The sequence below is a fragment of the Rhopalosiphum padi genome, chromosome 2, assembly GCF_020882245.1.
Source record: "Rhopalosiphum padi isolate XX-2018 chromosome 2, ASM2088224v1, whole genome shotgun sequence".
NCBI classification, from domain to species: domain Eukaryota; kingdom Metazoa; phylum Arthropoda; class Insecta; order Hemiptera; family Aphididae; genus Rhopalosiphum; species Rhopalosiphum padi.
In genome coordinates, this window is record NC_083598.1 from 69575368 (window position 1) to 69597957 (window position 22590).

General features: G+C 26.1%; 1 protein-coding gene across 12 annotated transcripts in view; it reads left to right on the forward strand.

The window, feature by feature from the left end:
- The window catches only part of LOC132920215 (peripheral plasma membrane protein CASK), an 84097-nt gene that overhangs the window by 4503 nt on the left and 57004 nt on the right, over positions 1-22590 (forward strand). For 11 of the 12 annotated variants that reach the window (XM_060982421.1, XM_060982425.1, XM_060982423.1 and 8 more), the window contains exons 2-12: positions 145-1069; positions 6684-6796; positions 6861-6966; positions 7749-7826; positions 7905-8080; positions 8181-8255; positions 11692-11867; positions 11945-12067; positions 12144-12345; positions 12438-12556; positions 12753-12935. In XM_060982421.1, coding sequence (XP_060838404.1) covers positions 1011-1069; positions 6684-6796; positions 6861-6966; positions 7749-7826; positions 7905-8080; positions 8181-8255; positions 11692-11867; positions 11945-12067; positions 12144-12345; positions 12438-12556; positions 12753-12935 — 1410 coding nt within the window. In that variant the 5' untranslated portion in view covers positions 145-1010. The remainder of the gene's footprint in view (positions 1-144; positions 1070-6683; positions 6797-6860; positions 6967-7748; positions 7827-7904; positions 8081-8180; positions 8256-11691; positions 11868-11944; positions 12068-12143; positions 12346-12437; positions 12557-12752; positions 12936-22590) is intronic. The other variant, XM_060982429.1, reaches the window with a different exon arrangement.

Sequence of the window (22590 nt, forward strand, 5' to 3'; positions counted from 1 at the left end):
CTGTTATGAAATAATTTAAATAATTAAAAAAAGAATGTATGAACAGATCGACGCAAAATTGTTCGAACGATAATGGTTGTCTTTTTGTCGCCTTGTCGGTTGATGAATTAAAATAATTAAAATTTAAAACTTGTGTGTTTATAGGTACACCTTATTAAACCGTGGTGTTTACACACAGACATCTGTGTGTTTACAAAACGTTATCACTTATCACGTCAAGTTATCAATTACGGGCGGCGCGTCAGTACTGGGATGAAGTTGTTGGCGCGGTCGGTGCGCAACCTAGGCGTAAGATCCGCCGCGGCCAGTGCAATACCTTAACGGGGCAAAGTTCATCCAAAGCGGGGCGGGGACGCGTTGCCAGCTTCATCATCAATTCATCACCACGAGCACGATTGAGCCGAGTCTGGGCGCACACCAGTGGGCACTGGGCAGCGCGGGACGTCGAGCGGTCGACCGTAGGCGATTCAACGAGCCATCCGAGTCCGCATCGGCCTAACGCCTAAGCGACTTGCCGTGACGCCGTAACGGCACATCAGACCCGCGACTCGACTCCCCCATCTGTCCCGGGTCCCGACGATTCTATAGCTTTTACCCGGTGGTGGTAGTGGTGCGGCGGCGGCGGTGTGCGCGCGTTTCGCTGGTCGACTCCCGAAAGCCGTTTCCGCGTCGTTGTCTCGACGTGGTGCCGTCTCGGCTGTCAGTGGACAACGGTCACAGACGTTAGAGACGTGTCCGCGCGCGCATGTGGTGTGTCCCCCAGTCGGGCAGTGGCGTCCTATTACTCATCGTTGACAATATTATAATGTTATTGTTGCGGTGAATTATTATTGTATCGTCGTTGCGCCACGTCCTACTCCCCTCGACCGTACCGCACTCGACTCGTTGGCATTCCGCATAGCGTTTCTCTGTATGTTCGCTTCGTCGTCGTAATGACCGGTGTCGAGTAGAGACGGAAGTTTTCTGTGTCGTGTACACTTTTCCGTAGTGCCCGTCTGGCGATCGTAACCATGGCTGACGAGGAAGTGCTTTTCGACGATGTCTACGAACTGCTCGAGACCATCGGAAAGTGAGTGTCCTTATACCTAAATAATATGCTATGCATATATTATTGCGATTGAATTGGGTCATGTACTCATGTCACATGTACCTCAAGCCAGTTGCCCTCAAAATAACCATTTTTTTTTTATGTTCTCCCCAAATTACCCAGAACAAAACGCAAGATTTGCACTTAACATTTTATTATATACATATATGGTAGGTACCAGATTACAACACTATACAGGGTTTGGAATAGAGGAGGTGACTGAGTAAATAAATAAAAATATAATAAAAGATTAAGTACGATATTTATAATAATAAGTGGAATATAATGGTATTATAAAAATTATAAAACAATTTAGAGTATTGGTACTATTTTTAAGATACAATTTGTTTTATATTCTAATTATTATTTAACACTTGATATATACATTTTTTTAATTCTCAATTTAAAACAGTCCATTTCACTTTTCATTTTGTACTCGATATTGTGTTGTATATTGTTTGTATTCCTTATAGATTTTCTGTATATCTATAAAGAATCAATCTTAATAAATTAATTTTAGTCATTCAGTGATTTAATAAATAACATACATAATGGATAATTATTACTAATTTGTATAGTACTGTATTGAAATTTATGATTTAAAGAACTTAACATTATATTCAATAATAGCTCATCCATTGTTTATAGATCATTAAGTTAAACATTTAATATGTTTAAGGGATGAGCTATAGGTATTATATTAATGAACTTAAATCATAAAAATTCAATACAACATGTTTAGCAACTTCTGGTAGTTCTTTTGCTTGGAATTTATATACAGTATTATACAAATTATCCATTATACAATTTTGAAATAAATCAACGACTGTAGGGATTATTTGTTGAGTTTGATTATTTACAAATATTGATTTGACAATTTTTGGAATATTAATATCGCCTATCTGATTTTTGCTGTCCATGTATAATTTAAAATTTTTTAATAAAAACCATGTCATAATATCTTGGTCAAAAATGAATTCTTCATAAGATAAATCTGGAGATATTTCAGATGGATAAATTATTTCATTATCGACTGTATTCAAATATTCTATATCATTTTCTGATTCTTCGTATTTGTAAACTGATTGTTTTGTATGCTGAGTTTTCAAATCAAATGGATTCCAGCCAAAAATTAAGCTAAATGATTTCCCTAAACCAATCCATGGTTTTTCATCTTTGCAAAATGCTAAAAGCATAGTGCTATAATTAAGTCCATCTTGGACTTCATACATATCATATAATAACCATTTAGCATCATTGTATTGATTTGATTCATTTTCAAACCATAATCTTGTGGCTTCATAACTTTCTATTGTAATTGTCTCATTGCCTATGTCATAATCTTGGAATAATTTTCGATAAAACAATAGTTGTTCAATAGTAGGATAAGGAAGTTGCATACATTGTACTACAAAGTCTCTCCAATCTATAGTTGTTACATTACTACCAAATAGTTCTTTATAAAACTGGTTGTAAAATTTATCATCTTTTGGCCATTGTTTTGGATATAATATATGTTTTATTTTACAAAGTTTATTCAATATATCAATAAAATTGACAATTTCCATTTTGAACGTAGGAGCTTGATCTAAAAGTTTATTTACAATAGATCTTAACTGTTTCATTTTAAATGTATTCTTTGAATGGAATGCTTGTTGGCTAATTATTACAAAAACACTCAACTTATTTATAAAAAATTGTCCAGAAATGTATTCAATACAAACTTCAGTATTTTTTCCTACACATTCTAATAATTCACATAATTTATTTATATCATTTATTTTAAATTGATATATAGTATGTAATTTTTCTAAATGATGATCTATGCTTGTTAAATCTTTAAGATATGTTGTATCTTGAAGTGAACTAGCTTTAATTCTATGTACTTGATTTATAAGTCTGTTTGCTTCTGTTTGTACACTTATAGTCCAGGTCTCTTGATCTATTCTTTCTACTACTTCATAATTATCATACACATATGTTTCAAAGTTGCTTATTGTGTCTAAGCAATGTATTTGAAAAGTATCAATGTCTTTATTGTTATCAATGATGGCAGTATGAAATTCAAATTCTTTTATTTTAGTTTCATTAATATCAACATAATACCTATTTAAGAAGTTTAAGGTAATAATTGCACGATTCATTTCAGTTTCCAATAATTTGTTATAGGTACTAATTAATGTATTATTCTTAAGCATCCATTGTTCATAGATGGTATTTTTAAGAAATGTTGTTACTTGTTCTAACTCACTATCCACTTCATCCCATAAATTGGTTTGTAGTTCAAAAATGTAGTGTTTTAAGTTATTATAGTTGTCTCTTAATAGATTTTTAGTTTTATTTTCATATTTATTTATTAAGTTCATTATGCAAGAATTTTGAAGTTGTATTGTCTGATATATTGTCTTTATACTTAAATCTTTGCTTGTTCTTACTTCTTTGAAAAAGTTATCTTTATTATTTAATAATTTCCTTATTTTGAGTGTATAATTGTGTTCCATAGTTTTCCAAATATCACATAAATATAATACTGTAAATGTATAATTGGTTAAATTACCTTCATTCCTTCCCAAATCTGTACTCAGTATTTGAAATTTATTTGTTATTTCATAATTTGTTATTTCAGTTTTATCAGCAGATGTTGTGGAAGGTAATGTACTAATTTGTTTTTCATAATTTTCAGATTTTATGCTATCATCATCCTCGTTATTATCAATATTATCGATATTTATAGGCTTAAAAAATATACTCGGGGACTTAACTTTTTCTTCGTTTAAAATCAGTCCAACTATGTTATCCGCAGCTTTTTTAGGTTCTTTTATTATATTATCTATATCGCTTATGTGTATTTGAATACTATTTTGTTGTTTATAAAATTGTAAAAAATCATATAATCTTTCACTGTAAATTTCATCTGTATATTGTATAATTTTAATACAATTTGTGAAATAAGTATTTGTAACAGTGTACATATTTTCACTATCTTGATACTCAGGAACTATACTAGAATTTTTCTTAGACTTCTCACATATTTCTTTTCCAAAATATGGCATTTTACCACTTAACATAAATTCAAGTAAAGCCATTTCTAAAGGCTGAACAGGAAATTGTAAAAGTATCCAACCATTTATATCCTGATTTAATTTTATGTATTCTCCTATGCAATTTATTTCATCTCCAATTTGTAAATCATGATTTTTTTTTTGTTTTTCATCAATTATTTTTCCTAAATTGGCCATTGAACTTAAAATAGGATTATTGTAATCAGGTTCTGGAATATTTTCTGGCGTTTGAATAAGTTTATTTATAGGTTGTTTGTTTGTTGTATAAATTGATTCTTCACTAACGTTTGATCCACTTGTAATTATAACTGACATACTGTTTATTGAACCATTCTTTGTTCTTTTTTTAACTTCTATAAACATTTTAAGGTAAATATTTATATTAATTGTTTACAAATTACTTATTTATTACTTATAGACTCTTTCTGTATACGCATCATTTTTAACGTGTAATGTAGACTATAAAGCGAGTATAAAGGCTATTCTTACTACATTGCATATGGGTATGACTTGTTTTTGTACGAGTAGATAATAAATTCGGTAGTATATTATCATCAGTGTACTATTCAATGATAACCCATATCAGATGATATGTACACGGAATTTGAGTAATAAATTCAAATATTCAAAACAGATTTATGAACTTAAAATAGTTTTACCCCTGACAAAAAATTAAGTTATTCTAGTAAATACAATAGTTAGTAGTAAGTACAATAGTTTTATTTTATAAAATGCATTTAAAATTATATCAATATAATATATAGAGCAAACAGTATTTAGTAGAAAATATTAATTTTGAGTTGTATGAAAAATCACTAAACATTTAATGAATCAATAGTTCCTTAAACATCGCTTAAACATGATTATGATTTAGTTGCTCATGATTGGTCAATTAAATTAATTAATTTTCATGTAACCCGCATGAACCCGTATTCTATATAAGAATACTTTTTATGATTTCTCCCATTTTTTTTGAAATAGGAACGTATGTACCTAAACATAAATAGTTTGTAATTTTAAAATATTTACCATTTTTACTATAATCTGAATCTTTTTGTAGTTTTTTATTTTCACTGTTTTCTAATGTAATATTTGAATTTTCTAAATGATCTTCATACTCTTCCACAACTTGGTATAGTTTACTTTTATTTTCTGAAATCTTCATTTCCTCATTATATGCATTAAGACACGCAGATAATGCATCTTCAGCAGTAAAACCTAATATTCCTTTATTTCGTAAGTTGTCTTTTATTAATTTTACCACTTTTGTGTTTTGTATTACATCAATCACTCCAGCTACATTTGCATTTTTTATTTTAATGAATTTGATTTCACTTATACCATATTCAAAATTTAAAACTTCTTTTATTATGGTTGATAGAATGTTTTGTTTGAATTTAAACGAATCTACTTTCAAATATTCAGAAGACCAAGGTCCAGTATGTTGTAAATATGCATCAAGAATATCATGTTTCACAGAATGTGTGCTTTTAAATTCATCTAATTCTTGAGTAATTATTATAGATTCTTCTATTTTCAAATTATTAAATGTTGAGCTTTTGTCTTTTAAGTCTTCTTGTGATTCTAAGTCAATATTTTGAATGGTATTCTCATAATATTGTTTTGTGACCGTAAAGTTTTTATTATCATTTGTTATGTTATTATTTTCTTTTATATTAAGAATATTAAGAAGCATACTTCTACATAAGATTTCATTAGATTTTTCTATCAAATCGTTTTGGAAGAATTTACTGCTATTTAAATTCATCATAAACAATATATAAAAGCTGTTCATATTATGTTCTAATATCTTTAAAGCATTGCCTTTACACATATTGATACAATTCATCGATTTTAAAACATCAATACCAGTATATGAATTACCGTTTGAATTAAAAAATAACTTTGAAATGTAACAAAATTTTTCATGGTTTTCATTTGGTCTTTTTTTTTCTTTTTTTTCTTTCTGATGTAACAAAAGACTACTATCATTTTTACATAAATTGACTAAGATATTTTTATTAAATTTTTGATTTTCCTCAACATTGATATTATTCATTATTTGGTATTCTTTTGACATTTCAAATTTAAAGTATAGTTTGTATAAAAGTTTTGTAACTGCAAGTGATTGACCATGAGCAATTTCATGAATAGTACTATCTTCAATAATAATTTCCATAAATTGTAGCCATAAGTTTATACTTTTCATATTGCTTAAACATGCATCATAATGATTAGTTTTTTTAAATGTATGCACATACTTTTCAGGCATCACTTGGTATTTTTGAAATAAAACAGCAAACAGAAAACCATCTCTGAACCTTTCACCTACATTATTAAAGTTTAAATTCAAAAAATAATGTGTTCCTAGTTTAGATGTTAACCATTCTTGTAATATGTTAAACATTTTGTTCAAAAATAACTTTAATATAATTTAGAAAATAATTATCCAAGTAACTTAGTTATTATTTGTGTATATTAAAAATAAAAACTAATTATCACTATAGTAATCATTATTTTTTATTATATTTTAGAGGACCATTTAGTTTGGTTAAAAGATGTGTTCATCGTCAAACTGGACAGCAATTTGCTGTTAAAATCGTTGATGTAGCAAGTTTTACATCAAGTCCTGGTTTAAGCACTTCAGGTATTTAATCTTAAATTTACATTAAGTCAAATAAATTATATTAAAAATTATATTTTGATCATAGACTTAAAACGAGAAGCAACAATATGCCATATGTTAAAACATCCTCATATTGTGGAACTACTGGAAACATATAGTTCTGAAGGAATGCTGTATATGGTTTTCGAATAGTAAGTTTTAATATAAATTATTTTTAGTTTAGGCAGTGGGACCAGTATTTCTTATTTATTTTTTTCATTTGAGAGTGTTTAAATTACAATTGTACTTAATTGGAAGAGGTGTTTATTTTTTGTAAATTCTTGTATCTAGTAGGGTTATTTAAATATACGATTATATAGGGTCCAGCAACGAAACGGGATAATTTAAATATTCTTCAAAACATGAATTTATTTTCTATAAATTATACTTAAAAATATGACTTTCATTGAAATGTATACATCACTGTAGCTGTAACTGGAAGTTATATTTTTTTGCAGCACATTAATGGGTATTGCTTCAATCTTGTTCCAAATGCATTGTTTGAGGGCTTGGATAGTTCTTAGTGGATTGTTCTCAAACATTTTTGATTTAAGGTATCCTTAAAAAAAAAAATCACAAACCAAATTAGAAGAGCGAGGTGGTTATGGAATAACCAAATTTAACCATTTTGATAATACACGTGAACTTCTAAGCTGTGTTGGGCACCTGTATAAAAATCTATTCTTACCCAAAATGTAGGTTGTGATGATAATGGCCATTGTCTCTACTATCACCTTATTAAGAGCTGCCAATCCCACCACTAATCATCCGGTTTCATTATCTATATATTAAATAATTTAAAAACTGTTGGACCCTGTGTACTACATTTTAAGCTTAAACATTTTCTAGAAATAGACATTTACAAACTTACATTGTAAAATAAGTATGTTATTTAATTTAGAGAATTTTAAACTTTAATTTTATTCACTTTCAGTATGGATGGATCAGACATATGTTTTGAAATTGTCCGTAGAGCTACAGCTGGTTTTGTTTACAGTGAAGCAGTAGCAAGGTAATATTATGTTTGATTGAGTAGATTAAATGTTTATAATCTTAATCAACAATTGTATTTAAATTAATTATTTTGTAGCCATTATATGAGACAAATACTTGAAGCAATCAGATATTGTCATGGAAATGACATTATTCATAGAGATATTAAACCACATTGTGTCCTATTAGCCACTAAAGAGAATTCAGCTCCAGTTAAACTTGGAGGATTTGGTGTAGCAATACAGTTGCATGATGGAAGCTCTATTAATGGAGGTATTCATAATCTCAAAATACGTTAAACATTAATTGTTTTTGTTTTTATTTCTGTTTTTTTTTATTTTTATTTTTTTTTGTTTTTATTTTTTTTTTTAAGCAAAAAGTTTTGATGATTTGTCCCGACCTAATTTGAGTGCTAACGGCCAAGTTTATTTACAATCAGACAGACAGGGTAAGAGCACTTAAATGGGTTATAAATTGTTATGATATTGGTGTTGGTACACTATTTTTTTTTTATACTTGATATTAAAAAATAAAAATTATAAAATTATTATTTTTTTCTGTTATGGAATAAAAAATATTTTGTTAAAATAATAATAATAATTAGTAAATAACTATTTGAGGACTTGGTTGTTTCAAAAATACATCTCTGTTCACTTAAAAATAATGTATAATATTATGTTTTACTTCATTAATGATAGTTTATGTACCAAGAATATTCAAATCAGAAAATATCTAATATACATTAACATTGCATTTTTATAATTATTCCAATTTAAAAATTATAATGCATATTTAATTTCCAGATTATATTGAACAATCAAAGAATATTAAAATAAACTTTTAGAATGACAAGATAAAACATTTAAACCAGTTAATACCTTTTACTTTTACTGTTAAAAATATACTTTGAAAAAAACAAGATAGTTTCATTAGTTATCATTCATAATAGTTTTTCAGTTACTGATTGTATACATTTTATTTTTGTTTGCACGGCTTTGTGAATAATATTTTATATTAATTAGTTAAATTTCTTTTTAAAAAAATGTAAGATTTATTTCTGAAATTTCTTTTTACTATATGCGATTTTGCACCTTCATGTTTTTAGCACACATCCTTATGCTCTATGATAATTTACCGGATTTGGAAAAATTGGAAGTTGCTGAGTATCAAAATGGTATTAATATAAATTAATTTCAAAAATGTATTAGTTGGTTGTTGAACTAATTATTGGAATTTTGTTTGAACTTTGTAAATTAGAATTATTTTTATTTTAAACCAATTTTTTATTTATTATTTATAATTTTATTTAAATATATTAAAAATCAATTAACATCTTTATTAGGTAATTAATAATTATAATATTATTCTTTTTAATAAGATAATGCTTTAGAATGAAATATACAGTTTTAGTTATTTTATAAGGATTTAAATGATAAATAATCATAATAACATTAACAAAGAGCATGGTTTGAAATATTTTGGTGCTAAGTGTATATATTTTTAGAAATTATAAAAATATATTATCTTAAGTATTAATGCTATAATCATAATTAATTTAACCAAACATGAGATCTGTTTTTCTTATTTTAAGCTCAATATTATTGTTTTTATAACATATCATTTTTAAAATATATTATGATTTATTATTGATATAATTTAATACATAATATATTATCTAATTTCTTTATACTTTTTAAAGTATTAAAAACAATCATTAATAACATTTTAATTACCTAGATTGAATAGTTGAAGAATGTGATAATAAGATCAAAAAATAGAATCTATATTACATATAATATATTATAATTGTAAAATCAAATAAAAAGTGTTGATACGAGTTGATATAATAATTGTTAAGAGGACACCATAGATACATGTGTTGTCTCTGTCTTACTAACGTACATCATAATACATTTTCGTTCAGCAGAATACATTTTGTGATGTTAGCTTTGATATTAGAGTAAATTTACCTATTATCAAATTTAAAGGTAAGATTATTATCTAGATTCTAGACAATGACTTATGCTTTTTATGACATTATCATTTTAAAGTGAGTTATGAACATTTTAATGTTGTTATATTAAACATAGCTGTAACTCACTTTAAAATAATAACATCATTAAAAGCATATGTCATTGTCTAGATAATATTCTTACCTTTAAATTTGATAATAGATTTACTCTAATATTAAAGCTAACATCACAAAATGTATTCTGCTGAACGAAAATTTGTTATGATGTACGTTAGTAAGACAGAGGCAACACATGCAGGTATGGCGTCCTCTTAATTTTAAAATATATGTGATATATTTTTATAATTATTTAACCTGATAAATAGTAACATTTTATAATAAATCCTTTATTTATTTAATGTGTATTCAGCTTTAGTTGAAAGTTATATATTAAAATATAATATATATTTTTATTTTAAACAAATTGAGTCAACTTGTAATATTATCTGATATGAAGTAATAGGAAAAGGAAATATGTTGAGAATAAGTATCTCTAAAATTATAAAGCTAATATAGATTTATGGTTTCTCTTATTTATATCATTGATTTATTCCATTTTTCCAAAGTGTTATTAAGTTTTACAGCTTAGCATAGTTCATATTATACCTAATATTATGTTTATGAGTTACAAAATTATTTACTTCAACGTTAGGTTTCTTTTAAAATAAGTATATATATATATATATATAATAATAATAATAATATTGGTTATAGTTAGTTCTCTGATATAAATATATACAGGAAATGTATAATGTACCATTAATTAGTTTTTAATTTTATATTAGTTAATAAAATAATTTTGATTTTAGCCATATTAAATTAAAATTAGTTGTTGCAACCAATTGGTACTGCCAAATTTTGATTAAAAATCATAGTTTGTTCTTTCAATTCTCTTCTAGGTATTTTTTACTTAGGAATGGATTTATGATTGTTTTATTATTGAACTGTATTTTATATGCACTGCTAAAATATAAAAATAATAAATTCATTTATTTACTCGTGAACTTACATAAAAATCAATATAAAAGCTATATTCATGAGAAAATACAAAATTTTACTTAAGTTTAAACCTAAAAATGTACAACCAAAAGTTATTCAAACCAATTTTTAAAGTACATAGTTAATATTATAATATTATAATATTATAATTAAATCTATTATAAGAATGACTGGTTTTAGAATCTATATTATTATTTTGTACAATTAATGTACTCACTAAAATAAGTTGTTAGAAATTTAAAGTTACTTATTATACTATCTTCTAAATTATAAAAAATTGATTTTGTTTAAATGGACGTGCCTCAATTGTATATGGTTTGCATTTATTGTTAATTTAAAAAAATCTTATCTGTATTAGCTCTAAATTCACATTTTGAATACACTATATAGTATATGTTTAAAAATGCTCAGAATTTAAAATTTAGCTTAAAAGTGTTCTATAATATATTTATATTTAATATTAGTTAAATAATTATCAAAACTTAACAACAAATTAATTTTAAGGGTTGTGGTAGTATATTTTTTCCACACTATTTAATTATAAATACTTATTGAGTTTAAGGTATTTGTAATCGTCTAATGATTTCTTAATAATAATATTTTATCTAAAATAATATATCTTATAAAATGCTAAATTGTTATAAAAACCCATTATCCATTTTACAATATACCCCAAACTCAAATAGTATTAAGTTGTTATTATAGTTGTATGGAATGTGCATTCACGGTGTATTACATTAGTGAAAGATAAAAAAAAAATCAGGGCTTCTTAATGATGTTCAGTATCAGTTTAATTATTATTATTTTATCACTTAATTTTATATTTTGTGTGTGATAAATTGTAATAAAAATATTATTATTATTATGTTATAAGGACGCATAGGAACTCCTCATTTTATGGCTCCAGAAGTTGTGGAGCGACAACAATATGGTAAACCTGGAGATGTATGGTCAGCTGGAGTTATATTACATATATTATTATCTGGTCTGACTCCATTCTTAGGTACTGGTGATCGTCTTTACCATAATATATGTGATGCTAGGTTGAATGTATGTTATTTATTTATTTATTATTGGTAAATGATGACTAAAGTATGGTTAATTATAATTCTTATTTATTTTTAAAGTTTAATAGACCACAATGGGAACATATAAGTGAAGGTGCTAAAGATCTTATATGCAAGATGCTATGTTTAGATCCTAAAAAACGTCTGACAATTCAGGAAGTTTTAAATCACAGATGGCTAAGGGTATGTATTCTGAAAATATATTTAATCTCCTGTTTAAAATTTTAAATATTATAATATCTTATTTATCTTATATTAGGAAAGAGATAAGAACGCATCTAAAATTCATTTAGTAGATACAGTGGAACAACTGAAAGTATATAATAGTCGTAGACGTTTACGTGGAGCAGTTATGGCAGCAGTGTCATCACCACGCTGGACTTACCAGTCTTCTCTAGATTCTAACTCCAACGCCATTGAACAGTTTTCTGATTTTGGCGATGATGACATTAGTAATTCAGGTAAATATATTTTAACAGACAATTATTTAAATAATTGTGTAGTTAGTATAATAATATTATTGTCTACAATTTATTTTAAACTTGATATTAAGCTGTTGGCGTTATTCTGAGTTCATTGGATGATATTCAATGTATACAGGAAGCACTCCCTGATAATCCACAAACTGTTTTACCATTACTAGATGATGATCAATTGTGTAAACTATTGGAGGTGTGTATTTATATAACTTAAACAGTACTTTATAATACATTTTTATTATAATAAATTTAAACCAAATATAACTTATCCTAAAATTTTAAAATTTTTAATTGATTGAAAAATTAAAATATTAAAGTTTTAGTTAATTGTAACGAATAATGATAAGAATAAATAAAAATAAAATTGTATTCATTTTTTTGTTTTTTAGCTGTACCATTTCATAAATTCTAGCAGAACTGATTCGGAAAAGAAACCACCTTCACCTATTTCTGAAGACTTAATTAGTTTAGTTCACGATGTCTTGGATATACTAACTACCTTACCAAATCACTCTCAGACAGCTTATGATGGTGTCCAGCTTAGAGATTTATTAACTAGGCCATTTTTAAAGGTAAGGTTTTTGTAAGATTTATTTATAAATAGGCTATTTTACCTATTCAGTTGGTTACAAAGTAGAAACTATAGTATATTATTTAATACTAATATAAATTTGTAAATTGATGATTTGCCGTTTTAGTTGTGTCTTGAAAATATTTACACAATTTTCGCACTTAATAATTTTTGGATAAAATATGTGTTATAATCATAAAACAATGTATTTTAAAATATTATAACATAACAATAATAATTAAATTATTATAATATGTTACACATTTTGTTTAAATATACATTTATGTATATATTATATATGCAAAGTGCAATTTTTATGAGTCAGATATTTTATACTTTATACACTACATTGAGTGTTCGTATTTAGGGACCATAATTGAACTAGAACTTGATAAGTAAATTTAGTTAGATTTAGTGACAATTGTTTTAAGTTCATTAATTGATTTAATTCATATTGTTAAATACCTACCTATTACATTTAGTAATTAATTTAAGGTGTTAGATATAATAACCTTTTATGCATTTACTTATAGATATTATATTTATAATCTATCTGACAGGAGTTTTTATTATAGGCGATGATGTTTTTTTTCAATTTTTTCCCCTGAAATATATTGAGTAATAATTTAGTGTAATTATATACGCTTTTAAAATTAATTTTATATGGTGTTTAAAATAGATAATATATATTATACATATAATTATAATATTGAATTATATTTCACACGTGTTCATATTAAAAAATAATGTAAAATTAAATGGTCAGAAAAATTGAATTGCTCTATATTAAACTGTTTTCATTAAATAGAAAGTCTATGAGTGTCAAGCTTAATGAGTTATATAATGTGTAACATAAGCACCTAAATAAGAAATAAGGTATTATATTACATTATTATTTTATAGTTAGTAAGAAACAAAGATATAGTACGACTTATTTTATTTCTCTCTCGTGAATATCAAGATATTTGATAACCACATTTTAACAAAAATTATAGAACTGACAAATTCTTAATCGCCTGTCCATACGATGGAATAACTTTTAAAAGGCATAAATATAATAAGAAATATTTGAGTTTAAGATTTTAGGAGTTCTACAAATTAGAGCTAAAATGATTAACATTCTAAAGTTTCGGTCATATATAGATATGTAGACCTCTAGCAACAACTAAAACAAGGAGATTAAAAGGGAGAACGTTTTAACATAAGGAAGAATAGGTTTAAAATATAAAATGTTTTTGTATCTTATAAGCTCTTGTAAGATATGCACCATTAAAGGTGTTTCATGGTGTTTTATTCTTAAATTAAATGCACATTATGAGTACTATGATTATTACATATTCAAAATAGCTAGTTAACTATAGTTAGGTTTAAAATCTTTATTATGTACTATATCGTTTGTGTTTTAATTTTGAAACAAGTTATGAGTATTTTAAAATTTTAAATTAAAAAAAAAAGATGAAAACTCAAGACATGCAAATACAGCAAATATGTTAAAAATCTTAATATATGAATAAATGCAGTTTAAAACATACTAAAAAATCGTATTTTATAGTAAAATTATGATTTTTGTTTAAATTGGGTAACAAACATGAATTTGTAAGGTATTGTAAATATTAAAATAGGTATCCAACTAATAATTTATTCCTCTATTTCTGATTTACAATTATAAATTATATTTATGAGGTCTAGTACTATATTATCAATACGGCACGGTCATCGGGTCACATACCTGTCTACCAACCCTTTTTTATGTTCGAGTAGAACTTTGGTCTAATTAAAACAAATCAATTTGGTACAATTTCTAAATATTTAGACTAATTAATATTACCACAATTGTAAACATTTAAATAATAAAAACTTAAAAATATTATTATAAAAATTATAATATTTTTAATATTATAAATTATAATCAATGGATAACATCTTATTGCTTTGGAAATTGGAATATACATTATAATATTTCAGAAACTTTAATTGGACTTAAGTAGTTACCTAAAATTCTAAGCCATTTTTTGATTTTTTTAATTAGCTTATAATAATTAATAATATGTTATATGTAGGTATTTAATATTTATATACGTTACAATATAAGTAGTTATATAGTACTACAATAGAAAGTATAATAGTATATACATTGTACATCTATATGATGACAGGAACACCAGAATATACGTATACTTATTCACACATATTATAAATAGTTTAGTAAGTACAAATATATATATTTTTAACGCAGTGCGTTGTTATTGGATGGTTCAGGGTATGTGCCTTTCTGGCGGACATATTTGTATAATAATCATGCCTTTACATCCTTGGATGTTCGTTGAAATTCTAACCACAATTCAATTGGTTGCTTCGTCAATCAAATGATACACCACATATAACAGGGGCGGCCAAACCTTTTTTGGCCGCGATCTACTAAAAATATACTTCACCTTTGAGGATTGACTTCCAAATTTATCGATAATGTTGTTAACTACTACCATGATTAATTTTCGTATGCGTAGCCTAAAAATAAATTCTTACACGATCGAATTTGTAATCGTTTGCGATCGATCGTTTGGCCGCCCCTGACATATAATATCGGATTGGCGTTTTACTGCAGTTACATATACCAAAATTTATATTTATTATTTTTTTTTTTAGCTTATTATCGAACCAACGATAATGCACGGTAATGTTTTTTTATTAAAATGCCATATAATGTTACACAAAAAATCGTATTAAAACGCGTTACGCGATTATTTTACCAAGGTACCTATGTATATTATAATTTATATAAACAATAAATTCCAAAATAACGGCCGTGCAGAGGCGTATGAAATTGTCAATTCTTACAATCTTACAAGACACCTGTGAATAATATTCTTACACTTAATGTATCTTACCGTGGTGATCGCGCGCAATATTCAGGATATGGGCGGTGGGTGTCGTCGAGCCGGATGTAATTAAGACTCGTTTCGCCACTACACGACACTATTAAGTAGGCAGGTACCTATATAACGACGCGCTCTTGCGAATTGACGACGTGAAAACGTTTAGTAATTGATCGAAATTCGTGGTTGGAATTTAATCACACTGCATAATACAATACGCAAATACGCGCACTCGCGGACGTGAAAAACGAAAATAACTACGAAAATGATTCGATTGAGTATTGAACGATTTAAACAAATTCGGAAAAAACATTCATAAGACTTAAAAACTAAAAATAAAAAAAAAAACTAAAAATATTGCGGATCAATTATTGTACAATTTTTCAATGTGATTATTTCCAACTTGTCTGAACGCATAATGGATTTGCTAAAAGTAAAGCCGTTTTTTCATATAAGTTATGTTAATTATCTAGCTCATTTGTATTGGTTCATCTGACGACAAGATAACTGAAGTTCTTGTCCACAGATTCTTCCACCATCAAGACATTATCAGTTCGATTTAACTTTTTGAACTTAAAAGATTAAATTAGTAGGTACGTTTCTAGTTTCTTCTTAGGACCTTTACTTATACCAAAATTTAATATTATTCACCATGCATCTTGTTGAAGTTTTGGATAGGTAATGTTAACATTATAGCCTGCAGCTAGTGTTTTCTAAATAATCTCATAACAACTATTTTAATAAAGCCCACTGACACAATTTATTTTTATTTTTACAACGCATTTTTTTTTAGAATTAGTCTTAACGAGTAGTTTGCATAAATTACTCGTACCAAATACCAATAGATATGAACCTCGACCTCAGGGTATAAGTGTAACCAAAATAATAAATAATAACTAATAGTAATTAATAAATGTAACAATCAGAATGAAGGGTATTAATTGTTATTTAGTACACGACGAGAATAAAATAGTGACTATAGTGAGGAGCATACCGGAGCACTGTGTCCAATCCGTCATAGGTGGATTATACCCACCTACATCCGACCGACTATACTATACTGAAAGAGAATTGATAACTATACAGTATAAACGTTTAGCTTATATCTACTATTTTACTTAAGTAATGAAAAAAAAAACATAAGTCATGCAACTGATGATTTGCATCTTAAGACATTTATCCAGCACTCACAATAAGGTGCTATACCAGTGGTATATAATATTTAAAAAATCATATCCTATGTCTGTTCATCTGACTCACATATATATGATGTATCTGAGAATACATCAGCCATTATCTAACATAAAACTTATTATTTTTTTTATCGTACATTTATTTTGTACTAACGTGTGTAATTTTATGTTAGCATAAGTGGTTTAATTAGCTAGTGACTAGTTCAGTTTACACAGTGGCGTAGCCAGGATTTTTTTTGGAGAGGGCTGATCAATTTTTGTAAAGTACAATTTAAGATTTTTGTAACGATTTTCATAGACCATTAAAAATTTAAATAATTAATAAATTTTCTTGATATTTCTGGGGGGCTGCATCCCCCTCAGCCCTCTCCCTGGCTATGCCACTGAGTTTAGACATAAAAGGTAATAGAAACGTAAGCAGTTGAACATTTTAATATAACCCATGATTCACTTTGGCTAATGTTAACATTAGATGGATAATATTAAAACTAATAATCTACATTATCCTATTAGCCAAAGTGCAATGCAATCAATTTCCTCATTGAACATTTTGCTTAAGAAATGTATTATTTATTTTATTATTGCTGTTTAATTTTGGTTTAAACTTTAATTGTTAAAGGTGTTTATTGGAAGTTTCTTCGTTGTCTTTCATTTAAAGTTTACCGTAGGTAATGGCGAATCCTTGTACTAATGGTTTGTCCTAATTAATATGATAAATTTACTAGCAATAAACAAGTAAGAGGCCATCGTTATGTCGAAATTCCATTCTAGGTCACCATATCGGTAGACCCTTTTGAAAACTAATTAATAAAGCAAACATGTAACATACGATGAAGCTAATCAGGCATTCATGAGGTTTGTCGGTCATATCTGCTGACTGCCCTTGCTCCTCTGCTTGCGCGTTTTAATGAAAACTGCGATTACGTGTGTACTAACACGGGGGTGGGGGGCTATATAGTTCTAACCGTCAGTGACACATTACAAGCTACCGCTGGGGACCTGACGTCAATTATCATGGGAAATCTACCAGGACTTTATCTCTTACATCTAAAATGCATGAATCATTTTTCTCTCATTTTGTTAGTATTTTTTGAGGGGAAAACAAATGTTAGTATGATTAAAATTTTTGGGATTTACTTTGTAGCAACATTGTAAAAATATTAAATTACATATACTTAAAAACTATTATACTTAAACATTATTTATAATTTATAATTAATATAAATAATTTTCAATCCATTATTTATATTTTTTAATATGTATAAATATTCTTATAAAATATTCAACTTTTTCATTTTTACGCCATTTCGAATAAATATATTTTTTTAAAGTTTTTTTTATCTTATTAGATTATATCTATTATACAAATTATTTTAAGTAATATAAAAAATATTTATATTTACAATAATATACATAGCTATAATTTCGAATAAATACATAATATCTAATATTTTTATTTTGTACTCGCATAATATTTTTGGCTTTTAGCTTTATCTTGAGTCATTGAATTGTATAATACTTTATAAATAGTATAATATCATGTTTCAATATTTCTCTTTAAAAACATTTTTATTAAAATGTATTCAGAGTATTTTTATTATTATTATTGAAGATTATTCTATACCGATTCGAACAAACAAATTAATGTAAATTCTTCATACCTCGTTTATAAATGCATAATTTGAGTATCTATGAGGGTTTTTCTATTATTAAATATATTTGTATATTATAAACGTAGATGCGCGGATGTGCCAAAGAAAAAGTTTTTAGATAGCTGTTCCAGACACGAAAGAGTTATTGTGGCTATCCTTACTTTTAAACGATAGACGAGGAGAAAGCTTACAGCTTTCAGAATTAGGTCAACCTTAGTTTTTTTTTTTACATATTTTTATCTTTTTTGTTTGTAAGTTGATTTTGTTATTTTGTCTTTTTATTTATACTTCGCCTTATATGCACTTAAAACTATTTATGTTTTATTCATCATTTGTCAAGTGTTAATTAATAATTAGAATTATGAAATTCTTAATTTGTGGATAATCGATAAACAAGATAAAATGGTAGTACAAATTTTTCTAAAAATTATAAAAAACGTTGTTATTAAAGCTTACAGTCTAAAAACTTAGAGACTGAGATTGTTCATTAAATTCACAAATATAATATTCTAACCTAACTTCAGTAAAACTTAAGACATATGTACAACTATAACTATCATATAGGCATATAACTTTATATATTATTAATGTTTGTGTTATCTAAGACGTTTTGTCAAACGAAGTTCATCTCGTAGACTTAACTTTTCTCTGACAGATATTTAATTACCTAACGCATGGCGTGTTAAAATCAATATATACTCAAGGATATTAAATTAATATAATTGTCTTATAAGTTAATTATTGAGGTAAAATATTGTTCCAAATTATATTAAATTAAAATAATCTTAGAATAGTTTCATAGTAATATTCCTAGTGACTAGTAAGACTTATTTCTGCTATTCAGATAAATCAATAATTTAATATAAATTGTAGTAGGTATATATAATGAATATGTATTGAGTAGGTATTTATTTACAAAAGTATTGTATTAGTTATTTTAATTTATAAGACATTTATAAACCGTGTATAAAATAAATTTTTAATGTACTACATTTTTAATTTATATTCGAAAGCGTAGGTACTTAAAATATTTAATTTCATGCTTTACTTAATATTTCTGTGTACTTCTCATAGATTTTTATTTTAGATATTATTTTAATAATGCTTTTATTCTGAGATAGGTAATATGACTTGTCTCGTTAAAAATTATAAGAATAATTTATTAACTATTGGTGACGATCGCGAAAACACTGCTTCACTATGATTACTACTTATATTTGTATAAGTACATTTAACAAAAATATCAAATTAAATACATTCTGGTTTTTTTTTATGAACTAATTTATTAGGTATGTAGGTATAATTAATAAATATTATATGAAATTATTTTTATAAAACTGTAAGTTATCACCATTTAAAGTTTTTTTATTATTTTCTACAAATGGATTTTTATATTTAGAGGGGGTTGACAATTTAACGCTTGACCAAAATCGGAACACTATATATTGATTTCTACACAATGGTTGCATTGCCAAGTTTCCGTATCACCTTGAGATATCACAATTTGTACACGATGTATATATGTTAAAAAAGTTTATAACTACTGAATATAAAATGTATTACCTACTGTAGATTTTTATATATTTATCATTAGGTATTATGACAACGTTAATTAATTAAAAAAATTCAATATATATCGTTAAAAAATCAGTTAAGCCATCTGCTTCTATAATGAAATTTCTATTTTATAATATATTAATATTCATTGTTTTCATTATGATAGTCATTAAAATAAAAAAATTGAATGATTTTTACATGATAAATTTATGTTATTAAATCTTGTTCATTATTAATATTGATATATTTTTTAATTAAGCATTTATTATTTATGGATAATTATTTTTGTAAGCACTGAACTAATATAATGAAAAACAATTATATTTGAAAGATGTTAGATATTCTTATATGTACCCATTAATTTATGCACGTTTGTATTTTTGTTTACGAAGTTTAATAGATTAGTTTTAATTGTGTAACAATTAAAAATATCTTGTTTTAAAAAATAAATATGATTAAATTCTAAACTTAGTGATATCCTACTTCATGCAATAAATTGACAAATAGGAATACAAAGTAATCGTTTAATTTTATTCATAAGCATGAAATAAGAATACTATTTTCTTTATATTATAATGTAAAACAATATGCGTGTACAATCGGGAATGTAACAGATGTTGGGAATAGTGTTTTACTACCTACGGCAAACTGGCCTAAAAACCTCTCTTTTATGCAGTAAATTCGGATCGATACCCATCTGATAAATATTTTTGAGGCGGACTGAACACAACCACCGTAGCAAATAGACCCTTCTGAAAAGGTTTGGAAAAATTAAATGTGATTTATAGTCGTAAAATTTGCAGAATGTTTATTATAAATAGTATGTATATATTTTTTATCATTTTAGTCAATAATTATCACATTATTTTGGAATAATTAAATTATTTGCTGTAAATAAATGCAATTTCAGAATAAAAATAAATAATTAATCATTATTTAAAAAAGGAAATATTGTGCGTATGTTGATTAAAATATAATGGAGTTTTATTATTTCTGGTAAAATTATTAATTCTATAATAATAATAATAATCCTGTGTATATGATATTTAAATTTAATTCTGTATTTATAATTTTGAAATACTAAATATTTATTTAAATGTTTGCCTATGTAAGTAAAAAAAAAAAAAAAATGCGTACATAAAATGAAACACAATAGGGCTTGTAAAATTATTTAAGAGAGAATATAAAACGACCCACATATGTAACAGGGAAATTTATAGCGACATTGGTAGAAAAGAAATAAGGTTGACAAAAAGCCCAAATAATATGGATATATATGTTAAAGTTCTGATCCTTTTTGTGTGTGGTAAATCGATGTTTTAGTTTGTCTCTCTTGAAGGCGCCAAAATGAAATGTTTATACTTTTCCATTGTGCTCCAAAGTTCTCTAGCAAAGCAATCAATAAAAGGCTGTAACTGTTTAAACGATTCATCAACAAATACATCAATTAGATTAAAAATAATTTGACATAAACCATTTTAAATAGTTAAACCATTTAATATAACACGCCATTTGAATGCATGTACCTACATTGCATACTATAAAAGTGCAATATTATTATACAATTTGATTTTCTGAAACTTCAAATTAAAGTGTAAAAAAAATGTATGTAACAATGTAATTAAAGACATACTGAATAAGTTTTATAAATTATATTTTGTTTACTAAAATGTTTTAAACATATTAATTTAATTTATACATACCTGTAGTACATTATTTTATCTATTACTTATAATTAATGTAGATTATAATGATACTTGAAAACAGCTTGTGTATGAGATAGTCTTTACATATAGGTATCTAAAATTTGTATTTCATAGGATTATGAGTTATGGAAATTTTTAAATTGTTGTACTATAAACTCTTATAACTCGCTTTAAAATAAAAATATTGAAAAACTCCAATAAATCACTTTCTCGTGACACAGAAAATATATATACAATTAGTTGCTATGATTTGCGACCATATATTAATCATAATGTTAAACCTAAGTGTATGATCAAAGGGTTCGATATCATTGGCATTCTGCATGGAAAACATTTGTTAATAATTTATCTTTATGTTATTTATTACTTTTTTTTTTATCTTTGATTAATTTTATTATATAGAACTGTATAATATAATACATAATTTTATATGTATATATTAAAATTAATCTTTGAATCATTTCGATCAAAAATATCTTTTGTATAACGATGTTCTCAGAATAACAGTTATGATTGGTTTTTTTACATTGTACTAAGAAACGTCCATTTTATGTTTCAAATATATTATGATATTTTTCGATTAACTCTGGGATGTCAGGGGGTTGTCAATTTTAGAATAGACTAATCTGATCCTGTCAAATAGTTTGCAATCTAGATACTTTAAACGTATGT